General features: G+C 50.9%; 1 protein-coding gene across 12 annotated transcripts in view; it reads left to right on the top strand.

Moving 5' to 3' along the window:
* DAB2IP (DAB2 interacting protein) overlaps positions 1-19,889 on the top strand; it is a 161,994-nt gene that overhangs the window by 122,688 nt on the left and 19,417 nt on the right. For all 12 annotated transcript variants that reach the window (XM_068210929.1, XM_068210932.1, XM_068210934.1 and 9 more), the window contains 5 exons: positions 491-644; positions 5,801-5,899; positions 8,035-8,589; positions 16,270-16,414; positions 18,534-18,678. In XM_068210929.1, the coding sequence (XP_068067030.1) occupies positions 491-644; positions 5,801-5,899; positions 8,035-8,589; positions 16,270-16,414; positions 18,534-18,678 (1,098 nt within the window). The remainder of the gene's footprint in view (positions 1-490; positions 645-5,800; positions 5,900-8,034; positions 8,590-16,269; positions 16,415-18,533; positions 18,679-19,889) is intronic.

Genomic DNA, 19,889 nt, shown 5'->3' with positions numbered 1-19,889 from the left:
CACACCTGGGAAGTCTCGTTTAGGAACACCCCACACCTGGGAAGCCTCGTTCAGAAACACCCCACACCTGGGAAGTCTCATTTAGGAACACCCCACACCTGGGAAGTCTCATTTAGGAACACCCCACACCTGGGAAGCCTCGTTTAGGAACACCCCACACCTGGGAAGCCTCCCACAGCAGGTGTGGTGGCCATTTAGAATTTGATCCAGTTGTTGAGAGACCCCCACAGTGTGCAGACTTCTAAAGAATTCACTCCTGACTGCATCAGAGTTGGGGAAAATTAGTTTTACTGCTCATACTGACTGTCATGGAACCTTTAGAGTAGAAATTACAAATGGGACAGTGTAGCAGGCCTTGTTCTTCAGGGCCCTCAGTTATTTCATGACAGAACATTCCCAGGAATGGTGTGCAGTTGTTGCTAACAGATGTTGCTAACAGATTTCTCTGGGAAGGAGAGCATGCACTGACACCGTTACGTTTTTCCTCCAGATCCCGTCTAATGCCGAGGCTGAAAGAATCGCGCTCCCACGAGTCCCTGCTCAGTCCCAGTAGTGCTGTTGAGGCTCTGGATCTCAGTATGGAGGAGGAAGTGGTCATCAAGCCAGTCCACAGTAGCATCCTGGGACAAGACTACTGCTTTGAGGTAAGGAGCCACGCTGGGGCTGCTCCTGGGGAGCCAGGTGTGGGCTGGCATCTGGGGCCTGGCTGTTACCAAACATTGCTGCTCAGAATTGCTACACAGAGACCATTTCATAGGCAGAAAATTGCTCCCATCTTTCCAAGAGGATCATATCCACACAATCAGAGCAGTGAGCTCCTTGTAAGCGCTGTCGCAGCAGAGCTGCTGGCACAGGTGCTGCACTGCTTAGGGCTGTGTACCAGCAGAGCATGAATTTGTTTATGCCCCTACAGTTTATGTTCGTACAGATATTGGGAAGTGCTAATCCCTACTCAGTGTTCCCAAAGACATTACATGTGGTCACAGAGCCAGCCTGCTGCTGTCAGTGGGAGGGTGGAGGACTTTGTCTAGAAAACTGAAGCTTCCCTTGTTTCGGTAAACAGAAAAATCTGTGAGTATTTCAGATTACTTTGACATCTGTTATGGCATGTGGTAAGGTCTGTGCTAGCAGGAGGGAGTAGGACACGTACAACCCAGGCTGTAGCTGGATAATTCAGCACAGGATATCTTGGGAATCATTTGTCCTGAATTGTGGATGGCAAAGTATTATTGCTTATGGCAGTGGCTGGGTGCAGAACTGGGAAATGGTTTTCTTACAGTAATAAGGCAGTGGATATTTGTGTTTCTGTGAAGAGCAGGTAACACCTGTTTGTGCTTAGACACAGAGAAGCAAATAAATGGTGTAGCTGTGATTGGATTGTGCTGTAGGGGTGATGGGGCTGCAGGCTGTCCTTGGATGAGCAGTGCTGGGTGAGAACACATGTCAGTGTTCAAGAAGAGTCAGACTGGAAAGATAAAGACATTTTTCTTTCCTGAAATCAGCACATTTTGAAATACCTGAGTTAAAATATCTATTTCTTAAAATGTAAGTGGGTAACATGAAAACAGTCATACAAAAAATAGCCTCGGACATAAACTCTGTAGTTGGCTGAGGTATAAATTTTGCATTGCTGTTCATTCTTTGTGGAAATGAGCAAGTGCAATGGGTCAGGAGGGGAACAGTTTTGTAAATTATGTGTCCTCTATTACATTCCACTCAAGAAAGATAAAATGAAGCTAGATGGAAAATAGATGTGACATCCATAATATAAGAGTTGTTTACCAATTCTGTTCAGCCCACAAGAGGAGAGGAAGGGATATGAACAGAACTTGTAGAAGGCTGAGCAAGAGGGAAGTTACACAAGCCATGCACTTGGAAGGAGGAAGAAAATTCTGGGGTTAAGTGAGTTGGATAAAGAGAAGTCACACCGTAAAAAAAGAACGTGTTAATTGCTGTTCTGCAAACCCTGCAGAGGAGAGGAAGAATGCCAGGAAACAACAGGGACATTGATTTGTCACTGGTGGCTGCTCACCAGCAAGCTCCAGCGGGAGGGAGCGAGGTGAGAGCTAAATGGCACTTTGTGTCAATGCCTTGGTCTCGTGTCTCCTGAGAGCCTCTTCCAAGCTGGGAGTGAGCTCAGCACTGGAATGAGTTTGCAGATCTCCTGGGATCCCAGTTGGGGGCTAGGCAGTGACTACAGCCCACAGCACTCAGGTACCACTGATGGACACAAAGGAGCTCAGGGGATGTCCTGGAAAAGCAGCCCTGACCAAGAAATGCCAGGTGAGAAGGCCCTGCCAGGGGCACAGGGATGAGGGGAGCTGAGGTGTTTTCCATGCAGTGGATGGAGAAGGTGCTGCAGTTGGTGGTGGTGCCTCACCCCTGCCCCTCGGGAGATGTGCTGGGAACAGGCAGGGCTGGTGTCTCCAGCTGGGAAGTGAAGCTCTTGCTGGGCAGTGCCAGCCTTGCTCAACCCTTCACCTTCTGCCGGCACTGGGGTGGCCGGGCAGGGACAGCGCCTGGGAGCCGTTCCCATCCCCAGCTGGCCAGGGGCCACCGGTGCTCACCTGACACAGCTCCTCCCCCCAGCAGCCTCGGGGAACAGGCCAGGAAGATCTGACACGGCTGCAGATGGAGGAGAGCGGGTTTGGAGAGGAACTGGCAGCACACCCAGATGGAGACAAAAGCGAGAGGTGCCAAAGCCATCTGCAGTGGAAAACAACCAAGTGGCTCGTTGGGAGGCAGCTGGTGGATGAAGGTGCAGGGAATTGTTCCTCCCTTCTATCTCCACCACCCTGCATTAAGACGTGCTCGGCCCTGCTCCCCTCAGCTCTGCCAGGGAGCACAGTCAGCACCAGGGCAGGGCTTTTCCACAGGCTGCATTTGCCTTTTTCTGCTTACTTAGTTTTGTGAAACTTGCTTTTTTCTCACTTGCTGAGTACTTGGCAGTCGGTATTTACTTGTTTCCTTCATTGATTTTTTTTTTTTTTAAATTACTCAGCATCATCTTCTTTCTCCTTGTAAGACTCCTCAGTCAGCAAATCATCCCGTGCCACTGCACGTGCTGCGTGTGCTAAATATACAGTGGGCATCTCAGCCAGTACCAGAGGCTCGGAGCCCAGGCTCCCAGAGCCTATTCCTGGCCCTGGTTTTTGGAGGGTCCTGGGCCAGGCAGGGCCATTAGGGCTGAGGGGCTCTCTGAGGCCTTGGCAGACCAAAACCTTGTCCCCTTGCACAGTCCTTCCTGAGCTGTCCCAGGACACAGCTGAGGGAAAGACAAACTGTGGTTGCTCCAATAAAACTGAGTCTCTTGCCTCATCCTGGCCTTGCCTCAGCAAGGGAGAATTTAGTGGAGCTAAATTTAGCAGCACTAAATTTGATCCAGCTGTGCAAACGTTGGCCATTGCTCGCATGGCCCTTGGGATGCCTGGAGCAGCTGCGGGGCCAGGGGTGCAGCTGAGCCCTGACTGCTCCTTGGAAAACCCTCTGGACACTGAGTGAAGCACCCTCAGTGCTCAGTTATCACCCTCTTACTCCATGCGTGTCCCTTCAAGTGAAGCCACCCTGTACTTTAGGACTGTCTTAAAAAGACAAGATTTTATCTGGACAGATTGCCCATCTAAGGACTGGGGATAATGAATAGGAAAAGTAACATTGCAGAAATTAATGAGTTTTATTAATTGAGTTTGTCCTGTACATTAACAGTGTTCCAGCATGTCCAAAATCTTGATGAGACCAGAATACTCTCTTTATAAAGATAATTAATATCTCATAAAGGACATTAATGCCATATGATATTTAAGTCAGAACTCAAAGCTGGGATCTGATTGCAAATCTGGGGAAAATTACATTTTTTCACACATGGTAGATGGGATCCTCAGTTCCCATCAGACCAAGACACACTTCATATCTGACACATGATTTTACCCTTCTCTTACTTCAGTACGACAGTTACAGATTGTTTAGGTTTTGAAAGATTAATTTATAATTGGTTTAAAATTGAATAACGGATTTGGCCATGATAATGCATGTGTTTACCGAAGTGTGGCAAGAAAACACAGTGACAATCCTGTGTGCCAGCAGAACTCTGTGTGGGAGGGCTCAGGGATGGAGGTTGACATGAGCATGGGCAGCAGCAGAGAGGAGATGAGATGAGGCAAGGGGGTTTGTCATGGGAGATTTTGAAGAAGTTGGAAACACTCTGGAGCATGAAAGGATGCTGGAAAGATCACACTGCTGTGCCTGCTAGTATGGAGTCTGTTCTTAAAACTTCTGGAGAGCTTGTGCTCAGCAGAATGTATTTTACAGGCAGAGTATAAAAGTGTGCAAGGACTGGGAGAATGTCTGTCTGAAGGAGAAAGCTTCTGGAATATCAGGAGTTGGAAGATTCTTTGTGTTTTTATGTAAAGACAGAACAGGCCTCTTCTCATTCTGCCCTGGTCTGTGTTCAAAGGAAGGGATGTGTTCAGCTTATCATTGAGGTTTGCTAATGACAAATCTCAGCGAGTGCCAGCTCTGCTGTAAGAACAGGTTGGGCTTCTGGGAGATACATGAAATTAAAGGAGATTGTGTCTCCCAGAAGCTGATAACCCAGTGCACAGTGTGTAAACACAAACACTGGGAGATGATAAAGCACTCACAAATAACTCAGCAGGTTGAGACTGGCGGAAATGAAGCTCACAGGGGAGTTATTTAAAGTACCAGCCAGGTCCATTCAGCCTCCCAGCAGAGCTGTACATGGTGAATATTGCTGGGCAAGAGAAATGCAAAGAGTGGAGAGCTGGAGCCACGTTCCTGGTGGTCAGGACCAGCACGTGTGGAGGAGATGGCATCTTGGGGAATATCTGTGTGTGAGGAGCAGGTGCAGGGAGCTATTGGATTTGATGCCAAAGAAGTTTGATGTGGGGGCATGGGAAGGAAATTTGGTGCCTGTCATTCTGGGCTGCCAGACAGAGGTGCTTCCATGGGCTCAGCAGGACTGAGTTTCCTTGGGATAGCAGGAATGTGATGAGGAGTAAGGGGCACTTGCACCACTGGAAATGCCACTGCTATGAATGTGATTCTTAAACCCTGGCTATGAACTCCCAATGGCCAGAGAAAGTCACAAAAATACTGCAGAAAATCCCTTGGGATGAACCTGGAGGCATGAGAGGTGAGAGGAGGGCTCAGCAGCACCTCCAGCCGTGTCCAGGTCGGGAAGCCCCCATGGTTCTCCCCCGCTGGGGATGGGTGCTGTGAGCTCTGAGTGCCCTGGCTGGGCCATGAGCTGTACCACGGCCAGGAGTGGGCTGTACAGACCTGTCCCCATGATCTTCACAGCAAGGGCTCCTGGAGCTGCAGGACACCAAGGGGGAAGGTGGGAAAGCAGGCTTTTTGAGCCCAGTGTTCTGCTGGAAACAAGGAATGGGTTGTTACTGCCACAGGCTTTGGGCTGAGCCTGGAGGAATGCCAAGTAACCACTCAGAGTTCCAATTTATCTTTAGTTCATCTGAGGATTTGCACTCTCTCAGTTGTGGAACTTGGTGGTTTAAAGCATCACATGCATGGGGCCCATTATCTAGTGTTTTCTGGTGTGGAAGAGGAGAAGTAATTGGAGTTTGCTTCTCTGATTATTTCTGTGACATACAGAGTTGTCCTGTTTTTCCACCAGCCTTAGGGGCTGTTGCTTCATGCTTGGGTAAAGCTGTTTACTTAAAAAAAAACCCCAAAAATCCAGTAGCATCTTCCCTAAGCCCCCCTCTCTCCACAACCACACTCTGCAGTGTGCTGGTCAAGACATAATCCTGTTCCTTCCCTGTAGGTGACGACTTCATCAGGAAGTAAGTGCTTCTCGTGTCGTTCGGCAGCAGAGCGAGATAAATGGATGGAGAACCTGCGGCGTGCCGTGCACCCCAACAAGGTAGTGCCTGTGAGGAATTGCCTCTGCTCTAGTTCAGTTCCTCCTTATCACATTTTATAGCCCAGTGCATGGGAGCAGCAGGGGATGCATTGTCACTGGAGTGAGTAAGTGGAACTCGGGGTCAGCCTTTTTCCATATTGCTTTCTTCCACAATTATATTTACAGACAACTGCCAGTTATTCCTTCCCCTCTCTTCCCAGCACATGCTGCTTCAGCTCTTGCTAAGAATTGATCAGACCTGAAGAATCTTCAGTGTTACTGATGGTACTTGCCACTTCCACAGGACTGCCACCTCCTAAAAGCCTTGGGACAGATGTCAGGTAGCTGCTAGCAAAGTCACAAGGCTGAACAGTCTGAAGAGTTCACGTGTCAGCTCCTGACACAGAGTCTGCTTGAGTGATGGAGGAGCTCAGGTGTCCATTTTCAGAGGTGACAGTGGAATGTAGCTTTCCCTTCTCCAGCCAGTCGAGGTGCAAAGTCATCTCCTGGGATTTACAGGAACAAATCCTTCTCTTCACTGGAACACAGGGACACCCAGTATGCATTTTTATGGCCCACTAAGACTAAGTACATCCTAAAATAAAACGTACAGCTGCTGTGCTGGAGTTGGCTGCAAAGACTGGTCAGGATTAATGCAGGATTCCACAGCTGATGAACTCAACCAAGTCTTCTTCTGCTGGTCAGAGAAGACACAAATGATGGGATCCTGTGAACTCCTCCTGGCTGTGCACACTAATTCAGTCCAGGCCTGGTGGGTTCTGAAGGGGCCCTCAGTTTCAGAGTTTGTTGTTCCCAGCACAGTGCCAAATGTCAGAATAAAAGATTTCCTGTAATATCAGTGTGTGAGCAGTGGAGGGGAGAGGTGGCCTTCTGCCTCTGGCAGCATGTTCCTCTAGTGAAGTTCAGCTGCTCCAGTACTTTCCCAGGGCTTTTCCTGGTGATCCTGACCTGAGAGGGCTGTGTAAGGTTTGTGTGGTCACCCTTAGCATGAGAGAACTCCTGGGAATGCGAGCTGGGGCTGGGCACGTTCAGGGGCTGCACAGCTTCAAGGTGCAGTGTTGAGTGGAAATCCATTTGGAAGTATTTCCATCATCTCAAAACCTGCAGTAACTGATGGCTGACTTTTATCTTTGTTTGAGTTCATAGACAATAAACTCTCAGTATCCAGTTTGATATTTCTGTCAGGAATTCGGTGTTCTTGTGCAGTTCCTGTGTGTACTTCCTGAACCTACAGTACCCCATTGTGGACTTCCAGCAGAAATGTTCCTGCCCAGACTCCTGGGCTGAGCAGAGTAAGCCATGGCTGCTGTTTCAGTGAGGGGTTTCCAAACAAAACAGGGTTTGCAGAATCCCAGCAGTGGTGCAGCTGGCAATGCTTTATCTTTGGAGTCATTCCTGCAGCAAATACCCCTGGATGTTCTTCCAGGATGAGGTCAGCATCACGAGGGAGCTCTGAAAGATCCACAGTATTCTTGGCTCTGTTATTGTTTAAAAGATATCTAGGGTAGATTTCTGTCTCTGAATTGTCATTATTCTCCCATGGGAGAGATTCCTCTCAGTGTTCAACTTGGGTGCTCTGGACTTCTGCCCTAAAATATTGGTGAAGTTTTACAAACAGTTTTTTCCCTGCCATTGGTGGTGGCATTCCCACGTGGATGAGGTGCTCCCTGGGTGTGCGTTCAGGTCCCTTTGTGTTGCTGTGCTAGAGGAAATATCGTTAACTCAGTGCTGCTGTAAAGCAGCTCTGCTGAAAACAGAGGAGGCTGTGAGATACCTCTAACAGCTTCTGCTTTGCACAAACCATTCAGGACCAGTGAGGTTCTTTCGGATTCTTCAGAGGCCCTCTTGGCAGGGAACGGGAAATGGTACATTTATGATTTGGAGGGGTTTTATCTTCCTTCTTCCTTATATTAATTGGCACCAACAGACATGGAGAGCACGATGATATTTTGGAAAATTAACATAAGTAGTGTTATTATGCAAATTCTTGAGAGCCAGTATTTCCTTAAAATAAAGTGTAATTAAGCCTCCACTCATTTAGCACATCCGAAATAATTAATTCATATCTCCAGTTTTGTTGTGCTTGGCTTTGTGGGGTTTTTTATTGACCTTTATTCTTTGCATCTTTTTTTCAGGACAACAGCAGGAGGGTAGAGAATATGTTAAAGTTATGGATTATTGAAGCAAAGGACCTGCCAGCTAAGAAAAAGTACTTGTGTGAATTATGCCTGGATGACGTTCTTTATGCACGAACTACCTGTAAATTGAAAACTGATAATGTCTTCTGGGGGGAGCACTTTGAATTTAATAACCTCCCATCACTCAAAAACATTACTGTGCACTTATACAAAGAGACTGATAAGAAGAAGAAGAAGGACAAGACCAACTTCATTGGGCAGGTGAACATCCCCGTGAGCTCGGTGACGGGCCGGCAGTTCGTGGAGAAATGGTACCCAGTGGTGAGCCCCAACCCTGGCAAGGGCAAGTCCCCGGGGCCCATGATCCGCATCAAGTCCCGCTACCAGAGCATGAGCATCCTTCCCATGGAGATGTACAAGGAGTTTGCTGAGTACATCACCAACAATTACATGGTGCTGTGCTCGGTGCTGGAGCCCTCGCTGAGCGTGAAGAACAAGGAGGAGATGGCGTCGGCGCTGGTGCACATCCTGCAGAGCACGGGCAAGGCCAAGGTAGGACCCTCTGCCATCTGTAGTGCCCCCCCAGACACTGTCGGAGCAGACTCTGGGGTTGGGTTGGGAAAGCTCGTCAGCTGGGCTTCGGGCCATCGTTAGCGCGCTCTGTTTTCCTTTTGATTGCAAACAAGTTGGTAGCACACACAGCACGAGTTACTTAATTAGCAGAGAGGTTGGTGGGACCACGAGACACCAACGGAGCCGCTTTCCTTCACTCTTCTCCTTCTGGAGGCTCAGGGGCCAGGCTCTTTCTGTATAAACAGGCACAGTTGTGAAAGTAAGCAAGAAGGCAGTTTTCCAGGATGGAATGTAAGCAGTGCTGGCCTGAGCTGTGCAGCCTGTGAGTGCTGGGTATTCCTGGGTTCCATGCTCTGCTCCCTCTGTGCTGAGCACGCTGCACAGTGGAGCTGAACAGGAGTGAGCAGCCTCTCCAGAACTCCAAACCAAAGTGCCTGCAGGCAGGGATGTCTCTGGATCAGTTCTTGGTCTTCAGGGTCTGTGCTACTGCTTTTGGAAAGGGGTCCAGGGGTGCTCCCATGGCAGTGCTCCTTGGAGGCTGATGCTACCTTGCACTTGCACATGGTGGAAGTTCAGCCTTTGTGGAGCACTTTGAGCCTCCTTCCTGGTTGGGAATGCCCTGCCAGGTCTGGGGAAGAAGCAGGCCAGGAGGAGGCAGAGAGTAGGAGTTCCTCCTGGTTGTGATCTGTGAAGAAGCAGGCAGGGTGGGCAGAGCTAGAATGCCCTTCCTTGCTGAGGTCCCCAGCACACAGGGCAGGGAGTGACCCCTGCTGCAGAGCATCCTCCATCCCTGGTGGCCTGGCACAGCCACAGTGGGCAGTGCCCGTGTCAGGGCTGCAGGAGTTAAAGCATCACTTATTTTCTGTGACCATCTCCCTGCATTCTGCAGGGGAGAGCTGGGGAAGGGCAAGGTGTCCAAAGCTTTTGCAGTGTTGAGGAGACAGGAGCTCCTCACCTGAGGGGCAGTCACAAGGCTCTGTTCCTTGGCAGCTGCCGCTGCTGCTGGGGCCCGTGGCCGGGCCCATGGATTAGGCTTGGTTACCATCTGTCGGACAGAGAAGTGGCTTGGCTTCCTGATCTAGTTCAAGGCAGGCAAAGCTTGCTGAGAGGATTGGGAGCCGGGGGCCTGCTGCTGCAGCAGCAGAGAAAATAGCCCTGTTAAAGCCTCCTGATCCCGGGAATGCAGGGAAGGGCCTGTGGGGAGTAACGCTGTGGCTCCACGAGAGCTGTGCTTGATGTCTCTGCTCACTCCTTGCTCCAGGGCTCCAGAGCTGTCAGCCCATGGTGCCTGGGCACAGCCCTGCCTTACGGTGGCACCAGGGGCTCTGCTGCCCCTCACTGTGGCTCCTGCAGCTCTAATGCCAGGGCTTTGTGGGAATAACATTGCCGTGGAAGACCCTGTCCATGGCTTCTGGTGCAAAAGGCTTCAAGTGCCATCCCAGTCTTAATCACCATGGATCATGTGTGGGCATGGCAGAGAGTGGTTGTCGCTGCTCCAGCCTTTTTCCTCTGCCTCTCAGTACTGGAGAGGCTCCAGAGGGAGCAAGTGTGTTTCCAGACATGTGTCTGCATCAGTGCTTGAGTTCCCAGAGGCTTTACACAGGGGACACAGCAAACAGTAAACAGACTTGATGACTTTTCCCCTAAAATGGAGCTTCTGCTTTCCCTGCCTGTCATCTGCCATCAGCATTAGCACAGGGTTTCGGGAGCTGTCAGAGCAACAGGAGTTATTGGAGCATGGGAGCCAGGTGCTGCATTCTGGGCTGGACAAGCAGGGAGAGGGAAAGGCAGCAGAAAGGTAGAAAAATAATGCATGAGAAGAAAGCACCCCCTCAGCCCTGCTTGGGGGATGTGGGTGCACCCCGGTAGCCCTCAGGAGAGCTCCCCGTGGCTGCCCCAGCACCCTGACCCCTGAGTGCAGGGCAGGGACCCCCTTCCCCAGGCCTCTGTCCCCTGGTGACTTGCCCGGGCTAGAGGTGGGTTCCTCATCCTTGTGCATCACCAGGAGCCTTCCCAGTGAGCCCTTCAAAATCCCCCTCTGCCCTGTGGCTGTGGCCAGCGGTAACCACTGATTGATTTCTGTGATAAAGGGGGTTTTGTGGCTCTTGGCTGCTGTAGCTGCACCAGAGCAGCAATTATGGAGTGTGGAACAAGTGTCCAGTAGATTATCTTCGAAGACTCGTTAGCAGCTAATTGCTGTTGGGCTGTTTCGGGCCGTGTTTTCCTGCAGCGATTTGCTGTAAATACGGGTAATCCCTTAATGAGGCCGGGATCGGCCGTGTGCCTGCCCGGAGCTCGGGGCAGGAGAGGTGTGATGGTGCCACGTGCCAGACACAGCCAGGTCCCAGCCAGGTGTGGTTACCTGGAGCTGCTAAAACCCAGAGTCCCTCCTGCCACGGGGGCAGGACACCTGGGGCTGCAGGTGGAAGGGGGACAAAGGCTGTAGCTGAATTTTTCCCCTAAATCTCTGCTTCTTCCTGGGCTGTAGCTGTATCACAATAGATTAAAAGGTGGAGCATGAAAGCAGAGTCCCCTCTGGAGTCAAAGCCGGTGCTTCCCTTGATCTCTGTGTGGGAAAGGGAAGAACTTCATCCCTGCAGCACTGGGTTGGCGTGCACGGGGCACGCCTGGAAAGCCCTGAGCAGCTGCCAAGGCAGTGGGTGGAGGGGAGGGGAAGAGGGTTTTGATAAGGCTCTGAGTGCAGGCACTCAGGGAGGGAGCTGCCCCAGCCCGCTGGAAAATCTGACAGATATCCATCAGCTCTTGGCACACACAGATGTCCCCTGTCTCCTAGGGCAAGAAAGGCTGAGAGAGAGATACTTGGTGGCTGAAGCAGAGATGTGGCCTCTCAGCTCAGTCCTTCACTTGTTACCTGTTTTCACCTTCCTAGTGAGAGCACTGATGAAGTGTTTGTTCCCTTTAAGGATGTGGAGATGCCCGATGGTTTTCACATGTTTTGCAACCCGCAGATGAAAGACACAAAGTCATAAAGCATGTTCTGCTGCCAGGGTTGGAGTTACCAGGAGTGCTCAGTCCTGCCTTACAGGGCTTGGTGTGGCCCCTGTGATGTGGTTGTGGATAGGTGGCTGCATCCTTCCCAAAGGACTTCTGATGCTTCCGGAATATTTCCCATGCTTATATTTGTTTTAGGGCTGTCTCAGAGCTCACAGAGCTCAGTTCATGACCATAAATATACAAAAAACTTCTCTTGTCCAGAGCACTGGTAGATCAAACCCAGCATTAGACAAAGCTCTAACCAGCCAGCTGCTCAGTGGAAATAAATATTTATGGTGTTGGGAATGGAGTGAGGGATAAACATGTGTCCCTGTTTGTTTGTGCTGAGAGGATGTGCCTCAGCTGAGCAGATGCGGCTGCTCCCCCCGTGTGGATCTGCTGGAGCCCCACATTCCAGTGGCTGAGCCAGGGCTGGGTCAGGGTTCTGGGACCTGCAGACACCACACAGGGCTGAAAAGTGACTTCTGGGCTCAGGCAGGGACATGAGAGGTCACTCAGTATGTTAGTGTTGTATCCCTCAGGATTGCTTATTTCCCCGAGCAAGGTGATGGACACAGATTGCCACGCGTTACCCAAGGACACCTTTTCCCAAGGACAGTTAGAAAAGGCCAAAAGTGCCATGGATGATGAGTTGCAGGGTTTGAAGGAGGGAACATCACTCTGTTTCCTGGCAGAGAAGTATCTGGAGCAGATCCTCAGAGGAACTGTGTGATGGAAGAGTTGAGAACTTGGGGCTGGGGTCCTTGGTTTCACACCATCTGTCCAGGACCCAGCTGCTGCCCCTCTGCCACTCCTTTCCTACTCCTCAGCCTCCTGTGCCAGAGTTCACACCCCCATGGGTGTGTCCCACTGCTCCTGCACCTGAAACCTACAGCCCTACCAACCCCTGGTGTTGTTCACCTTTGCATAAGGGCCCAGCTGGACTCTGAGCTAGTCTTTGAAATAAGCAATAATCTTATTACCTTTATCAATTCAATCCTCTTAAGGTTAAGTCAATCCTATTAATCAGGCTTGTGATTTGGAGAACCTTATTATTTCAAAGTCAATCTGCCCATCAGTCAGTTACGATACCAGGAATGATCAGCTCCAGCCCAGAGGGTGTGTGACCACCACGGGGAGTGCAGGCCCGTGGGTCTCCTCAGCTCCCTGGCACCCCACGTGCTCCAGCTCTGGACAACATCCCGGAGAGGCTGGGCTGGGAGGACCTTCCTGGACTGGCAAAGTGCAGAATCCTTTCTGGATTTGGACAGGACACGTCCTGCAAGACTTGTGTTGCTTGTCAGCTCCCTTAGAAGTGCTCCTGCTCCCACCACAGCCCTGCCAGGCACCCAACTGGCTTCATCCTTCTGCCTCGGGGGCTCAGGAGCTGGAGGGCCAGGCACTGCCAGTGCCACCCTGCGGGCACAGGGACCAACCAGCACTTGGAACTCCTGGGGACTGGGGCTGCCAGCTCATGCCTGCCTTGGGAGGAGCTGCATTGGAATAGCACAGGCTAGTTTATGTGCAAAGTGGAGACCACTGCAGCCTTGTGCTGTCATGTTCTGAATTTATTTATTTATGAATTGCTCTTCTTTATCAGCATATGTGCAGCGACTGGGGTCGCACAGGTTCAGATCCGTCCAGTCTGAAGCAAAAAGCCTTAAAATAAACAAGGGAACAAGCCTGAAGAACACTGCCACAGCCCTTAATTTTGACTGTAGACCTCTTTCTTCCCCTCTCGACTCTGCTGTAATGAAATAAAGCATCTTATTTTCTTCCATTGCCAGGGGCCCTAACTGAAAACAACCCCCTGCTGATCTCTGCTGCTCAGAAACAGGGAGTTTTATTGGCTTTAGTTATTGCATTTTATTCAGGACCTTGTATGTGGGTGAGTGAGGCCCCCGGAGGGATTCCACAAGTATTTGCATTCCATTTGTGTCTTCTGAGTGCTGGCTGCTGGAGTACTTAAGGCAGAGATAGCAGAAGTGTGATCCAGAGCCGATGTGGCTTTTCCATGGAGGGAAGGGAGGGAGTGAAGGTCTGGCTGATGGCAGGATGTCATGGGAAGTTTCCCGTGGCTGGCCTGCCGGAGCTGCCCGGAGCAGTCCCTGCAGAGGAACTCGCCCAAGGACGCTGCCTGGGGGAATTTTGACCCCCGACACATCCCAGGGCCAGGTCCTACAGCCCGGCTGGACGGCTCTGCAGCCCAGACCTGCAGGGACAGGGAGGATCCTGACCCGAGGGAGGCTGCTGGGTGTCCTGGCTCCCCGCTCCTTCTCTGCTCAGTTGCAAGGCCAGATTCTGCAGTGTTACTCCTAAGCTTTGGGTTCTGTGCCGCAGTGGAATTCTCTGGGACTTTAGCAGCTTTCCTTTCCACTTCAGAAACTAGGAGTCCTTTTCCCAGCTGCTGAGCTGCAGGTGTTCCATAGGGAATATTAACAGCAGCAGAGATTTCCAGGGAATCTTTCTGGCTTTGTGTTGAGTCCTGCTGTGGAATCTTACCTCGTTTTAAATTCTAGCGGATTCTGTAGATCAGCCCAAGTCACCCAAATTCACATTAACTCTGGCTCCCACTTGGCCCTGGGTTTCCAGGACTCAGCAGTCAGTTCTCAGCTGACAAGAGGGGGAAAAGCAAACACTTGACTAAGAGATGCTGTAAAACTCAGTGTTCCTGAGATAATTAGTATGTTGGGAAAGTGACAGGAAAGAGAATCAAGCAAAGCCAAGGTCAGCGGCTGCTAATTAAGAATCAGCACCTTGTGTCAGCCTGAGCGGTGGCTTGGAATTGAAACGTACCCTGGGAGAGCCCCGGGAAGATAAAGGTGATAGAGTTACCCAGATAGCAGCTAACGGGATTTGAGCAGGGTTTAAAGTTTCATTCCAGCTTGGCTGATAAAAAGGGCAAAATGAGAGAAAATAGCAGAGGGAGGCACGTGCTTTGCTTCCAGGAGGGATTTTTGCCTCTGCAGCTGCCAGAGTGTTGCAGACGTAGCAGGATTTGAGGAAGGGCATCTTCTGGCTAAAGAAATAATGGAAGTGACTTTTATTTTTTTAGCCCAAAGCTCCTCCTCTAGCTTTTTTGGGGGGTCTTGGGGGAAAGTCAAGGCAGTGTGCTGGTCCCAGTCAGAGTGTTGTGGGAAGGTGGGAGCAGTGGGTCTTTGGGTACTGCAGGGATGTCACCTCCCCTCCTCCTGTGCTCTTACACAGGGATGTATTTGATAATACAAATTATTATCAAATAATTTGTTTGATAATAATCCCAGGGTTTGCCGTTGCCTGGGACAGGAGCACAGTGGTGTGGAGGGTCTGTGGATTAAATTATTTGGGTCTTCTGGGTTCAGGGAAAGCTGTTTGTTGAACCTTGATTACACTTTTAATTCAGAGATATCCATGTGAAAAATGAAACAGAGCAAGTTGCATCTGGTGCAAAGCTCCCATCCAGCCACTGGCAGGGAGTAGGACCTGATGTCCCCTCTTCCCAGTGTGGGTTGGAACAGGCTGGACCATGGCAGCTCTGCTGTGCTTGGCGACATCAGGGACAGGACCTAGGTTGCTCCTGCTGCCCCTGCCAGGAACAGGCTGTGACCATCAGGGGAAATAAAGAATTTCTTAGTGGAAGGTTATTACTAAGCAGATGATGTTGTTTTAATGGAAAGAGTTTAAGAAGGTGCCCTTGGCTGTGGAGCTGAATGAACGTGTGTGTCATCATATCTCTGTCTCGCACATGGGAGGCAGTCAGAGGGTTAATGTGGGTGGGTTACACAGTGCCAGTGGCCTCTTTCCATTGTCACTCAGGTGAGTGGTGACACCTCAGCACCTGGCGCAGCGAGGAGGAGGAGTAGCTGGGCAGAGCTGCTCTGTCCATTAGCAGTGCAGAGAACATGTATCAGCATCAGCAGGTGCCTGGCATTCCTCCTGGATCAGGCCTGGCTGCAGCACACTCGGATCAGCAGCGTGCCCAGGAGCTCCTGACCCCCTGCTCAGTGGCTGAAGCAGACCCAGAGCTCGCTCTAAAACACTGTTTTTCCTCTGGAATTTGCAGTTGAGGCCAGACTGATGCAGGGGCAGCTGTCAGGGGCTGTTCTTGCTCACCCCTTCCATTACTCTGCAGCACAGGGGATTATCAGATCCCATGGATTTGGTTGTGTGCACATCAGACCAAGAATGCCCAAAACAGGCATTGTCAGTGTTGTTTATCTCCATGAATGGGGAAGGAAATGGGAAATTTGAGTATCTCAGTGCATATCTAAGGCTTGTGTCTCAGCCATTAACTGGGCACAGCTCATGACATTGGAGCATGGCCCTGGTTTGCAGCCACTGCAGTTGGACACCAAACACAGCCGTGTTTAACAGGGGAGAAAAGGTTTTGCCCACAGAATGTGAAGCTGACACGAGAGCAGCCAAAGAGCGGCACCGATGGAGAGGCAGATGTGGGTCTGGGATGAGTCATTGTTGGGGTGCAAGAGTTGAGGCTCTCCAGAGGTTTATTTCTCCTTGTCTCTGAGGAGGTTTGGGCAGGTGGCGAGGCAGTGTGTTCAGGGTCACCTGCAGCGCCTCCAGTCCCTTGGGTGCCTCACGAAGGTGGCACCTCTCTGGGCTGGGGAGCTGCAGCTCTGCGGAACCAGTGTCAGTGCGTGGTCACCCACCATGGGCTTTGCTTTCCAGGATTTCTTGACTGACCTGATGATGTCTGAAGTTGATCGCTGTGGTGAGAATGAGCATCTCATTTTCAGGGAGAACACACTGGCCACCAAAGCAATCGAAGAATACCTGAAGCTGGTGGGGCAGAAATACTTACAAGATGCCTTAGGTACGTACAGAGCATTGGCAGGTGTTGTCCAGAGAAGTTCTCCAGGCTGCATGGTGGGGACGTCACCTGAGCCCTGATGGCCATCAGAGCCCTCAGCATTTTCCTGCTGGAAGGTTTCCCTGGCAGCCTGGACGCGGCTGTGGCCGCAGTGGCAGCTCCCTGCTGCCAGGTGAAGGTGACTGCAGGGCTGGGACCTTCATCTGCTTTCAGAGGAGATAACCAGTGGATGTTTGAAGGCATTCTGCTGCCTGCCAGGGCTCCTGTCTCAGCGCTGGCTGTCACAGGCTGACTGAATCTCCCCCCTTGCACCCCCACCAGAGATGCTGCCCAGCTCCTGCAGCGCTCCCGAGTCAGATGAGATCTCCCAAGTCGCAGTGATGCGCTGCCTCCCGGAGCATCCAGCACTGGGAACCCTCCTGGTGGTTTTATTTTTCAAGTGCTGGCTCTGTTTATGGCTCCAAAAATACTTCTCTTGATGCAAATGAAAATAATTAGAAGTTTCTGCTCCTGGGCAGGTCAGGAAGGAATTGCTGCATGCAGGGAACACAACACGAGGATCGGGAGAGGCTGCCTTGGAACCTCTGTGAGCTTCCATTGGATCCACATTCCAGGGCAGGATGAGCAGAGTTTCTATTGAGGTGTTAATTTTTCAGTATGTTGGGCTCCTGCTAGTGGATTTGTATAATTCTAGCAAGGAGCAAAGAAGTATAAATACTTTATTAAGAGAATAATAATAATAGTAATAATAAAGACCTTGAAGAAAGAGAAATAATTGAGAAAATTCAGGCAGAGAACCCACAAGAATAGCAAAAGGAATATTACTTATTTCTGCCTTGTAATGCTTTCTGGTTGAAGGCAAGTCTGTAAGTAGATTACTCATAAAAATTCTCAAAAGCTAGGAGATTAATGATATCAGAGAATTTTGAAATACTCCCTTTTGGGGGCTCAGTGCTGCCAGGCCAGTTCCATCTCGTGCAGGAGGAGCCTGGGGTTCCTGCTCACGGTGGGGTGCTGGTTCTGAGTGACCTTTTCCCAGGGAGATGAATCACCTGCGTGTCACAAGATGCCCCAGGGCAGCATGGCGCTGTCCTTGGAACCATGGAGCAGGTGATGGGGCCAGGGAAGAACAGCAGGCATCACCTGCAGGCAAGCAGAGCAGCTCCAGAGCTCCCTGGCAGAGCTGAAAATACACTGGAGAGGCTCTCCAGTATGTAATTAAAATTTGTTTTGGCAATAGGGAAGGAATGCAGATTGGAGTGGGGAAAAAACAGGATGGGAAAATCCAAGACAGTCAGGAATTAGGAGCAAACCAACTGGAATTAGAAGAAAACCAAAGCAAACCTTTCTCCCAGAACGTCTCCCGAGCTAAACGCTGCCTCCTCATCCCTGTTACCCTGTCCCCAGTCTCCCAGTCACTGCTGGGATGAAGGACTGACCCCCAAGCCTGAGTGCAGGGGCTGTGCCCAACTACCCTGTGGTGAAATGTGGCACAAGAGCAGAAGCTGGTGGAGCAGCTCAGTGTCAGCCTCTGCAGGGGTGAGGAGGAGCAGCCAGGCAGCAAAGAGGAGCACAGGAAGACTCAAGGAAATCTTTTAATTTCATTTTATGTGATGTTCAGCTCAAAATAAACCAAGTAAATTGTTTCTTTCCTTTAATCACCTATTTCTCCTGTGAATCACAGTGGTTTGTCAGCACCAGGGCACAGGCTGCAGTAGCAGACCGTGCTACCAATAATTACAGGGCCTGCCAGCATCCTTCCTCCTGGATTAGCTCGAGGAAGCATCTCTGGAGCTGGTGTAAGCTGGGCAGCGCAGCCCTGATGCAATATCCCAGAGCCACAGGGTCAGTGCTGCCAGCTGGGAACAGGGATGGAATGTGCAGGGTGCTGGGTGTGTTCTGCTGGTCGTGAGCTCCCAAGGAACTGCCAGGAACTCTCCTGGGTCTTCTTGGAGACATGGAGAGCTGTTCCAGGGGCCACCGTGTGCTCTTGTATCCCTCTCATCTTCCCTCAGTGCGAAGGGGTGCCAGGGAGCTGCTCGGGCACTGGGGCTTAGGAGTAGAGCTGCTTGAAGGCTGCACTTCTCATGTCTCCAAACCCATCAGCAACTCTGTTTTACAGGGGAGTTCATCAAGGCACTGTATGAATCAGATGAAAATTGTGAGGTGGATCCCAGCAAATGTTCATCTTCGGACCTCCCCGAACATCAGGGCAACCTGAAGATGTGCTGCGAGCTGGCCTTCTGCAAGATCATCAACTCCTACTGGTGGGTATCCCGGGAGTGGCACTCCCTCCTCCTGGAGTGCTGTGTCTGCAGGAGCTGGGACCTGTCCGTGGCTCTGGCAGAGCTCTGGAGGGGGAGCTGCCAGAGTTTGGAGTATCTGCTCTGAGGATGTGGCACCCTCCCAGAATGTCTGGCACCCTTGTTTTTAGAGGTGCTGAAGGGTCACTGGGGCACAGGGACAGGGCAGTGGAGGCAAGGAAAACCAAGTGTGATTGATTCAGAGAGGTACTTGATGCCAAATGCATATGAAATTCTGGAATAAAGGGCAGAGATGCATGTCCTGTATCTTCCACCCATGGAACAAGTCAGTCTGGATGGGACTTACAGATCTACACCTCCAGGAGCATCCGGCAAAGCTCGGAAATCCTGCAGCAGGCAGGGGCTGTGGCACCTGTGAGGAGCTGCCCCAGCACAGGCAGCTTTTGTTTGGGCAGATGTTCTGTGGTTGCAGAGTGCTGGAGCTGGGAGGAGGATGCTGTTCTCCCTGCTTGGCTCAGCATCCCACATTCCTCTGGATTAACCCCTCTCTCTCCCAGCCCTGGGCGGTTGCTGGGTGAAGGGAGCCCTTTGCCTTCTTGGCCCAAGGCCTGGTATGCAGCTGGAGGCATTTCCGAGTTGTTTGTTCTCAGGGTAAAGGTTCTTGCAACTGGTTGGGACAGGCCCGAATATCCCAAATGGGCTGGTGTGAGGCACTAGATCCTGCTAGGAGGTGGTTGTTGGGCACAGCTGTGCTGGGAGCCAGGAGTCCCTGGGTCTCTGACAGCTGCTGCCGGCAGAGGTGACCTCAAAGGGGAAAAAGACGGACTTGGGACTCTCTTTACTTGGAGAAATAAAAATATTTTCTTTCTGCTTTTTGCTGGCGTACCCAGAGTCTTTGGTCCTGATCATGAGAGAAGGAGCATTTTTGTCTCACTGCTGGATTTCCAGCCTTTCTGCTTAAAATCTGGGCTTAGTTTTTATTAATGTATTTAGTAGCAACACTGTTGTTGCAAAGCATCAACAAGGGATAATATTGGAATAAGGAGGTCTTTGATAATGAGGATTTCTCATTTTCTCTCCTCTCCTAGCTCTTGTGCTGAGGTCGGAAAACTTACTATAAATAATCTCCCAAGATATTGAGTGTGCCCTCCTGGAAGCCAGGAAGGGAACAGACCCTGCTCAGGGGGAGAGCAAGGAGCTCTTAAGAGGCTTGC

This window comes from Anomalospiza imberbis, chromosome 21, assembly GCF_031753505.1.
Source record: "Anomalospiza imberbis isolate Cuckoo-Finch-1a 21T00152 chromosome 21, ASM3175350v1, whole genome shotgun sequence".
Lineage (NCBI taxonomy): Eukaryota > Metazoa > Chordata > Aves > Passeriformes > Viduidae > Anomalospiza > Anomalospiza imberbis.
This window is presented reverse-complemented; position numbering and strand designations above follow the sequence as displayed.